Source organism: Tupaia chinensis, unplaced genomic scaffold (assembly GCF_000334495.1).
Source record: "Tupaia chinensis unplaced genomic scaffold, TupChi_1.0 Scaffold000359_1, whole genome shotgun sequence".
Lineage (NCBI taxonomy): Eukaryota > Metazoa > Chordata > Mammalia > Scandentia > Tupaiidae > Tupaia > Tupaia belangeri.
Genome location: NW_006159855.1, coordinates 1765416 through 1775461, shown reverse-complemented (window position 1 = coordinate 1775461; position 10046 = coordinate 1765416). Strand labels below are relative to the sequence as shown.

At 46.4% G+C, this 10046-nt stretch overlaps 2 protein-coding genes across 7 annotated transcripts in view; one reads left to right on the top strand and one right to left on the bottom strand.

The window, feature by feature from the left end:
• RCCD1 (RCC1 domain containing 1) overlaps window positions 1–6434 on the top strand; it is a 31494-nt gene extending 25060 nt beyond the window's left edge. Inside the window, exons 7-10 of the mRNA XM_014589470.2 lie at window positions 1002–1031; window positions 1974–2134; window positions 2684–2737; window positions 6313–6434. Of these exons, the coding sequence (XP_014444956.1) occupies window positions 1002–1031; window positions 1974–2125 (182 nt within the window). The 3' untranslated portion in view covers window positions 2126–2134; window positions 2684–2737; window positions 6313–6434. The remainder of the gene's footprint in view (window positions 1–1001; window positions 1032–1973; window positions 2135–2683; window positions 2738–6312) is intronic.
• PRC1 (protein regulator of cytokinesis 1) overlaps window positions 2726–10046 on the bottom strand; it is a 38378-nt gene continuing 31057 nt past the window's right edge. For 2 of the 6 annotated variants that reach the window (XM_006152829.3, XM_006152826.3), the window contains 7 exons: window positions 7893–7988; window positions 6448–6594; window positions 6205–6315; window positions 5991–6101; window positions 5561–5737; window positions 5221–5262; window positions 2726–3789 (listed from right to left, as the gene is read on the bottom strand). In XM_006152829.3, coding sequence (XP_006152891.1) covers window positions 3718–3789; window positions 5221–5262; window positions 5561–5737; window positions 5991–6101; window positions 6205–6315; window positions 6448–6594; window positions 7893–7988 — 756 coding nt within the window. In that variant the 3' untranslated portion in view covers window positions 2726–3717. Of the gene's footprint in view, window positions 3790–5220; window positions 5263–5560; window positions 5738–5990; window positions 6102–6204; window positions 6595–7892; window positions 7989–10046 lie in introns of all 6 variants that reach the window. The other 4 variants (XM_006152824.3, XM_006152828.3, XM_006152825.3 and 1 more) reach the window with 4 other exon arrangements.

Sequence of the window (10046 nt, the reverse complement as noted above, 5' to 3'; positions counted from 1 at the left end):
AGACACTTTCTACTATAATAGACACTGAGACCTCTACTGTACTATAACACTTATTACACCCCCATACTATAAGAGACACTTTCTACTATAACAGACACTTATTACACCCCCCATACTATATAGACACATTGCACGCAGTGTACTATAATGGCTATTTATTTCATGCACTGTATTATTCTGTCTACTATAGTATAATAGCAACTTATTGCATGAACTGTTCTATACTTATTCCACATACTGCACTGTAATAGCTACTTATTCCATCTACTGTACTATAATAGAAACATATTCCCCACACTGTTCTATAATAGTGACTTACTCCAGGCACTGTACTGTAATTGGTACATATTGCATCTGCTATACTGTAATAGAAACCTACTGCATCTACTGTTCTATAATAGCTACATATTCTATGCAATGTATATTAAACTGATACATATTGCAGCTACTGTACTATAACAGAAACATATTCCATGTATTGTTCTATAGTAGCTGCACATTGCATCTACTCTAATAGAAACATATCCCATCTACTACAATTGCTACATATTCTACATAGTATAATAGCTACATATTCCATGTACTGCACTGTAATAGCTACATATTTTGTGTAGTATACTATGCTATGTATTCTATGTACTGCACTGTAATAGCTACGTGTTCTATGTATTATTCTCTAATAGCTGCATACTCTATGTATACTATAATAGGTATATTTCCATGTACTATATTATGTAATATGTAAGTTATATATGTTAAGTATAAATTATATGTTCTACAGTACATAAGATATATTGCTATTATACTATAGTACACATGTTATTATATAACTTAATATATATTTTATATACATACACACACACACACAGTGTTGTTCTGTGTCAAGGAGATCCCACAAGGATGTTAGTAATGTCCTGCCTGTTGGTTTTGCCAGGTTGGGCTATGCACATACCTCGCCAAAGAGCAATAGTGACACCTGTTTACTGTCCTTTTGGTTGCAGGAACAGGGGAGCTCTACACGTGGGGCTGGGGTAAGTAAGAGTTAATTTTATGACCCAAGAGGAAGAAGAATCTCTAAGTTCAGTTTAGGTGATAAAGGCACAGATTAGTGGACAGCAGCCTTGGCTGGATCATTGGTAGGTCAGGACTGAGAAACTGTGTACACTCCTCTGGGGCTCAGACAGACACACGCATAAGTTTTGAGATCCAACAGGAGGTAAATTAAGGAGAGAGTACTAATATCTGCCCCCCTTTCTTAAAGACCTTTTGCCTTAAGGGAATATCTCACCAGCTTATTTACAAAACATCTCTTTTGTTGCTGTTCTGGTACCTGGTAGAGGAAAAGATAACATGGAAATCTTTTTTTTTGTTTTTTAACTCTTCATTTAATTTCATTTGGGACAAGCAGATGAATTCCCACAAAGCTGACCACAGTTCGAGTCCTTAAAACTCACACAGCTTGTGCATGTGCATGGCCATCCCACCAGGGGGTGACTTCTTGCTTTCTGTCTTTCTCTCCAGCAAGCACATGCACTCTATAGCAAGAATCTCTCAAAACAAAACACAAAACACCCCACACATTTTGTCATTATTTTAATTTGCTAAAGAGCACATATACTCACCAGAGAGTGAGAAAGTGATGAAGCAAGCTGCCAGGTCCAAGACTTGAACTGTAATCACCCATGTAGGAGGAGTCCCGAGTCTTAACCAATATGACACCTACTGGCCCTGATAACATGGAAGTCTCTGCTCTGAATTCTACTTAGTTAACAGAGCATCTTGCCTGGTGTGGCAACTTGGGGACTCCTCAGGTTTGCCTGGCCCTAGAGGCGTTCTGGCTCCGGGCCTCCTGGACTCATTAGGAAGACCCAGCAGGTGGTAGCAGAACCCTAGCACTTGTGATAGACTGGCTTTGTCCTGGAGGGGAAGCAACAAGCCCTGGCAGATGGCAAAAGGGGCTTGCTCCACTGCAGGTAAATACGGACAGCTTGGCCACCAGGACACCACCAGCTCGGATCAGCCCTGCCGTGTGGAGTACTTCACAAATAAACAGCTCCAAGTAAAGGCTGTCACCTGTGGGCCTTGGAATACCTACGTGTATGCTGTGGAGAAAGGGAAGAGCTGATGTATATGTGTATGTATGTATATCTTAAATGATAGGAAATATAGAAAAGTGTATAAAACAATGTGCTGTATATTTAAACACCACGATCCCCCTAATCAGGTGGAGGAAACCACTGCCAGCCCCCAAAAGCCAAGCATTTGCCTCTCTCCGTCATAGCCCTCTCCCTTAAGCAAGGTCCTAAACCCATCTGGGCTTTAAAAACACCTGCAAGGCATTAGAAATGCTGATACCTGAGCCAGCCAGGTAGTGTGGTGGTTAGGGCAGCTGGCCCCCACATGGCCAACTGCAGCCTTATCCTACAGCCTGACCAGTGGCAACCAAAGCAGCTGCTTACCATTACTTCAGCTCTTTCATACAAGAATTAGGCCGTTTTTCTCAAAAAGTTTTCTAAGAAGTGATCATTTTAATGTAAAAAGGAACAATATAAAAATTGGGCTAGTGGGTGGCTCCCCCAGAGCTGGCTACACAGTTCGAGTCCTGGACTCCCTCTCTCTCTGTTGTTCTAGGCAAAAATCTAGAGGGGTCACATCTCAAACTCACCTTTTCTGTTTTGTACAGACCAAGAGATTAGGAAGAAATGAGAACAAACACCACACTGTGTCCTTCTGAAATGTAAGTATATACAGTTTAATTTATTTTTAACATGTATTTTAAAAACTAGAACAGATATATGTATGACTGAACAGCATGGCTGTCTGCACGGGTAATCTTTTGGGAACCATTTACTGTGCTGACAGCTAGACCGGTGCAGGCAGGCAGTTAAGAATAAATAGTGCTTTGGGAAGAGCAGTAATGATTGACAGGATACCGCATCGTGGATGCAATAGCAGGAAAAACTACCCAGTAGTGACATGTGCAAAGACCCAGATGTCCACGACATAAATGGCCCAACCCACCCAAAACCACCTCTAGGGTGGCTGGCAACTGCAGGGGTGGGACTCGGGCATAGCAGGTGCGGGGATGGGAGTCTAGACCCAGATTAACTCTGAAGAGAGCTCAGACAAGTACATGTGTTCACACACACTGGAGGACATTGCACAATATAACAGAACTGTACACATTTTAACAAAGGAGCTTTGGGCCTCCCTGTCCTCTTTGACAATAGGTCAGGCCATCTAACTTCTGATACACGGGCATCCTTATTGGGCAGAAGGCCATCCTGTATGGTGGAGACAGGCCTTCAGGTGATAGCCAAGCTGTTATAGGTACAGCATTAGTTGAACATCTCTAAACAAGGTGTTAATTACTAGTTACAAGTATACAAGCCATAGTACTTCATGTACTTCAGGAAAGTATGGTCATTTATTTTCCTAGACAATAGTGAAATAAAAATAAGCCCTTGATTGCATTTCAGCAAGTAGAATTATGGGGGAGAAAAAGGAGGAGGTGTTCTTATTGCTAGCAACTAAGTGTTAATGTATTTCTTGAGTCAAAATGAAGTCCTGTCTCTAAGGACCCACTAAACTACTGTTAGGCCTGTGGTGATGGAACCTGAACAAGGGCTCAAGCACACCTGAACTGGAGGACTGAAGCCACCTTTGTGTTAGGGTCCAGGACAGGCACAGAAAGCCTCGGCTGGCTGAGAGGGCTTCTCAGGACTGGATGTTGGTTGAATTGAGGATTCGAGACGTAGTATCAGATCTGGAAGCCTTTGAAAGTTCTCGCTGTTGAAAGACAAAAACATCATCAGTAACAGTCCTAGTCCTGCCCTTGTGGTGCCTGCCCCCCAGTTTTGAAGCAGTGTTAAGTGTCAGCGGGTACCTCGTGGGTGGCTTCTCAGATAGGGTTCTAGCCCAGCACAAGCTGTGTGAGGGACAAGAGGTGAGGCACCTTGAGCACCGTTCTGTTAGTCACAGACCAAGCACACATGAATGCATGCTGGCAATCCTCCTCCTTCAGCCACGGTGTGAAAACCTCACACTTTACAGGGGTGTAGAGCTAAGTAGGCAGCAGGCTTTGGTCTCTTGAGCCCTTTGTAAAGCAGTGGGCCAGACCATGTATCTGCCAATCCCTGGGGCTGAGGGCCTTGAAACCTGGTGACTTGATCTCATGCTGGAGCACATGGTACAGAGGCAGAAGATGAAGCAGAAATGACTGAGAAGACAGTGTATAACAGAGTTAGTTACTGGCTTTGGCACTGCCTGGTGGAGTCGACTAGCCCTACAGATCAGGTAGCCCTTAGCCCCAAATGGGTCTTGGCTGAGGGGCCATGGATAAGCAAGCAAGATAAAGCTAGACCCTCTGTTCTGCAATCAGCAGCCCAAGTGAATAGCACCCAGTTCTAAGGGGGCCCCCCACCAGTCATGTAAGTTGAAAACAGTGCCAGACTCTGAAGTCGCCTCAGTGCTCTAAACGGGCTCTAGGCGGGGGCAGCTATCCCTTGCTCCCTTCCTGCTGCAATGAGAGGAGGCAGCTGAGGCTTAAGTCAGGGAGAGGCAGCCTCTCCTCACTAGCAAGATACTGAGGGAACAAGAGAACCCAGTGTCAGGCATTGCAGGTCAGCGTTAGCAGAGAGTAGGCTACTAGGAGGTGAAGAGGATGCTGGGGAAACTTTCCATGCATCTGCAGCTAGTGTGGCAGAAGATGAGAGCGAGAGACGAGAGGGGCTGGCTCAGCACAGAGCTGGCTGTCCAGCCCGAGGGTGAGTAGAGGTGCGTTAACTCCAGAAGAAATCAGCACGCAGGCCAAGCACCTAACAGGCAGCACACAGCTGGGGCTCCCTCCCCACCTAACGGGATTCTTATTCATGGCAGCAAGCTGTAGGCCTCGGACCTCAAAGCGGGGGAGGGTGAAGGTTTTCTGTGGTAAAACATGATTGAAAAAACGGCCTGATTTTAAGTGGGGCTGAGAATCCAATTCAAGTCTGAACAAATGAAGTGTTCTTACTAGCCTATTGGGGATGTGAGCTGGATGTTGCCATGTGAAGTCCATAATGGGAATTCCTCATTCGTTTAAAAAACGGGGGTTGGGGGGGGGTTTACGATAGGTAGCACAGCTGCAGTTACTGGTGAGTGTGGCCCTATGCCCAGTGGGAATGAAGCCGGCAGAGGACAGATCAGCTTGGAAAGGGGACATGCAGGGGTTGCTATACAGACCTGAAGCCCAACAGTGGAGCTGTCAGAGAGGAACGGATCCTTCTAAGAACAGAAAATTAGGACAATTACCAAGAACTCCACCAAGAGAGCACCAAGCTAGTAATTAGAGGGGTCACCTCCTGCAGCCAGGGAATGGTATGTCAAGTGGAAGAATCCAGGGAGTTAAATCTCTAGTTGCTACTGCCAACTTTCTTCCTGTGCACCCTCAGTAGGCCACCCCCATCATGGTCAAGGCAGGAAAGGGATTCTCAGCCTCCAAAGTAACTGTGCTAAGGGCCTGGGTGCCCCAACTGTGTGCTCCCCAGAGACTGGTAGATATCAGAAAACGTGAATTAATTACCGCAAACTCAGAATAGGTGCTGGCAACAGAATTAACGCTGAAGTTGCGCTGGAGAGGGGCTGCGTCGGGGTACCCACCGCTCAGGAAGCTGCCATTGAGCTCCAGGTTCTCCTTGTTGGCTCCGTGCCTGGCGGCACGGGGTGTCTTTTTCCCTGAACAGGTGGAAGTGGCTACTGGCTGCAGAGAAGGAAAGGTTCTGGTCACTCTTGTAATGAGTACATACACTCCCACCAGAGGTCAGGGGCGGACACTTGGGCTATGACTTTTTATAAGTAATCCCACCCCTCAGGAAATGTAATTCCTACAGGTGTACAGGACACTGCCCTTGACCTTGCCTGTAAACTCTTGGAAGGACTGAGCCTAGACTGGCACGTGCTCCCCGCCTCTTCTGAGCACCTGACTGTGCACTAATACCAGAGAGCATATCTACCTTGCTGCCAGAAGGAGGCAATCTTGACACAGGGGAGCGGTAGACAGTTCCTCCAAAGACAGGTCGGATGGTAGTGTTGGCAGTAGCATTGGACATGGTGGTAGTGTTCAGCTAAGAGGAGAAAGGAATGAAAAATGAGTCACTCATTTATGGCCATGAGTCCTTCCATCCCGTCCCGACTCTCGCACATCCGGGTGTACAGTCTTGAGCCTACCTTGCGCACTTTGCCTGGAGTGTTGGGGGCCAGTCCTCGCCGCTTGTTAGGCGTCGGGGGGGTGCTGCCATAAAGCATCTCTGTCTCCATCTGCTTCTTGTTCTTCAGTTGCTGCATAGAAGTCAAAAGCAACCGTGGTAAATCCCAGGAAGGAAGGAGACCTAAAAGAGCTGCCATAGGCTGACGCCCTCTCTGCCCCACCGCACCCCCAGCCGACTCCCTCTTCCCCATCTGTGATCTTACTCTTTCCTGCTTGGCCCTCTCCTTCTCCAGCCGATGCATCTCCCACTGCTCTGCCACGTACTCCATGAACTTCTGCCCATTCACCACGAAAGCCTGTGCATGTTCCTGTTCCCACATTTCAATCTGTGCCTTCAGCTCTTCTTCCAGCTGAGACCAGAAACAAATGTTCATTACTGCAAGCCTTCGGGGTGAAGCCCCATAATTCCTCATCCATAGGGACTCCTTTCTTCCCCAGCCACTGATACCAGCTCACTTTCAGGAAGCTGGAACCAGGTCAGAGTGACCAGAGGTCAAAGACTAGGAATGGTTTATCCACAGTCAGCACCAGGAGAGAAAAAGGGGCTGATAGCAAAGGTGGAGGCAGTATTGCAGAGGCAGTGTGCCCTTACAGGACAGCAACCTCAGCCTGCAGCCACTCCCCACTGAACCGCCTGCCTTCAACGACCACTCAGACTTGGGACCAGCTCTCCCGCATGAGCAATTCCTTTCTGTCTCTCAAGTTCTTGTGGTCTGTATTCTCTACGTGACCTGTCTGCAATCACGTGTAACTACGTATTTCTTACATAAACTTGTACTTTATTCTAAATCTGACTATGGGTTCACAATAAACAATCTTGCTGGATTTATATCACTGTGTATCTCGTCACTTTCTGATGCTTATCTAACGTCTGCTTTGTGTACAGCTAGAAAGAAAGACATTTTACTGTGGTGTCACGTGGTATCCATGGAACACACACACACTGTAGTGCCTCACTCACCTCCCAGTTCCCTTAACGACCCAGTAGGACCAGAACTTGGTCGTTAAGTGAGAAGATGGATGCTATTTAACTTCTCAGTCCCTAACTTTCCTCATCTGTAAAAGGGAAATAATAATAGCAACCTCATTGGAATGCTGTGAGGGTTACAGGAATTAAAATGTAAAAGCACTCTAAAACAGCATCTGATGCATAACTCTGTAAACGCTGGTATTATTAACATAGACGTACTATTAAAATTGAAGTCCTAACCAGCAGTACTTGAGGATGTGGCTGGATTTGGAGACAGGCTCTTTAAGGTGCTGAGTTACAAAGAGCCACCAGGGTAGGCCCCAATCCAGTACGGCCCGTAGGGATTACGACACAGAGAAACGACACCCATGTGCAAGCCAAGGCTACAGCCTTAGGAAAGCCAGCCCTGTCAATAACGCCTTGATCAGAGACTTCTGGCTTCCAGATCTGGGGAAACAGGTGTCGCTGTTAAGGTTGCTAGTCTGTGGTACTGTCATGGCAGCCCTAGCAAAGAACACATGGACAGCCAGCTGATCACACTGAAGACCTAAGGTCACCTATTGTTCCCACCTAAGCTTTGGAAAGGAAGAGGTGTGGGTCAAAACAATACAAAGCAGAGGGTATTTAAAAAGTGAGGTATTTTATACTCAAGCACCAAAACCTGAGCAGCAGTATTACCTGTGGAAGTGTTTTCTGGAGTTTGGCTCGTTGCTTTTCTTCTTTTAGAAGATTTCCTCCCCGGTTTGTAAATCGACTTGGATCTGAAGCTTTTCTCTGTGAAAGAGAAAATGTTAGAGTAAAACTTATGACTGTCAGACCAATAGCCTCTGCTACAGTTTCCTGCCATCCTAAAATGATACATATTATTAGAGTGACTTTAAGAGCCCGGTATTCCAGTTCCCTCTCAGCAAGGGGAAATGGGGCACCCCAAGCAGGGGAGTGGGTGTGGGCATTCTTGGCACGTGAAGGTCATCCACTGAGATGCAGACGAACTACTGTTCCCTTTTTAACCTAAAAAATAAGCCATCCCATCACTTCGGGGTTTTTTGGCTAAGATCAAATACAGTAAAGAACTAGGCATCAACAGAGAGTAGCAGCAAATGGCTGAGATGACGGGTTCTGATTACCCTGAAAAATCACACTGTACCCCCTTAAATATGTAGTTACATATTGTAAAAACGGAAAGCTGGGGCCAGCAGGTGGCATGATAGATCCCACATGGCCAATTCCACAGTTCAAGTCCCAGACCTGGAGGCTTGAAAATCACACCAGGAACATGTGTATGCCTGAAATCCCAAGAGGAAAATGGAGAAGAGATTGTAGTGCGGCCACCCGCACTGGGGGTGACTGCTTACTTTCCCTCTCTCTGTTTCTCTGTTTCTGGCAAGCACACAGATCCTATGGCAAAAGTCTTTTTAATTCTTTTTTTTTAAAAATAACTATTTATTATTTTATTTAGTCTTCTTCGATTTGACTAGAGAAGAGACACAGACAGAGAAAGGAAGAGAAGGAGAATGAGAAATCAAGCTGCCAAGTCCAGAACACAAACTATAGTCAGCCGTGTGGAAGTCCAGCGCCTCAATCACCACACCAGCAGTCAGCCCCCTATGGGAAAAATCTTTAAAAGAGCTAGCAGGTTGCATAGTGGTTAAACCACTGCACCCCCATGTGGCTGAATGCGGTTTGAGTCCTGGACTCAAATGAAAATCACACCAGGAACATGTGTATGCCTGAAATCCCAAGAGGAAAATGGAGAAGAGATTGTAGTGCGGCCACCCGCACTGGGGGTGACTGCTTACTTTCCCTCTCTCTGTTTCTCTGTTTCTGGCAAGCACACAGATCCTATGGCAAAAGTCTTTTTAATTCTTTTTTTTTTTAAATAACTATTTATTATTTTATTTAGTCTTCTTCGATTTGACTAGAGAAGAGACACAGACAGAGAAAGGAAGAGAAGGAGAATGAGAAATCAAGCTGCCAAGTCCAGAACACAAACTATAGTCAGCCGTGTGGAAGTCCAGCGCCTCAATCACCACACCAGCAGTCAGCCCCCTATGGGAAAAATCTTTAAAAGAGCTAGCAGGTTGCATAGTGGTTAAACCACTGCACCCCCATGTGGCTGAATGCGGTTTGAGTCCTGGACTCAAAGGCTTGACACGCACCAGGCATGTCTGTGTGTGTGCCCAAAATCTGGAGAGGAGAACAGAGAAGGGATTGCAGTGTGGCTAGTCCCCAGGAGGTGATCTCTCACTTTTTCTGTCTCTCCCATAAGAACACACATACCCTATAGCAAAAAAAAAAAGAAAGGTTTTTGCTGTGGGGTGTGCACACTCACCAGAGACAGAAAGCAAAAAATCACCCCCTGGGGGGATGGCCATGCTGCAATCCCTCCTTCTCCAGTCTCCTCTTGGGATTTTGGGCACACATGCACATGCACCCAGAGTGAGTTTAAAGCTGCTGGGCCCAGGACTCACCACTGTCAAGTAAGTGGGAGTCCAGCAACATAACCATTACACCATCTGCTGGTCCCAGCAAAAATCTCTTCAAAATTTTTCAAAAATCTTGGGAACCAGCAGTTAGCATAATGGCTATGTCACTGGACTCCCACGTAGTTGACCACGGTTCGCATTCCAGACCTGGTGGCTTAGAACTCATGCCGGGTGCGTGTGTGTGCGTGCCCAAGATCCCGAGAGGAGAATGGAGAGAAGGGATTGTGGCGTGACCATCCCCCTTGGGGGGTGATTTCTCGCTGTCTCTATGTCTTTGTCTGTCTGGCGAGCGCACGAGCCCTATAGAAAAAAACTCTCAAAAAAACTGTGGGGGGGGGGCGAGGGG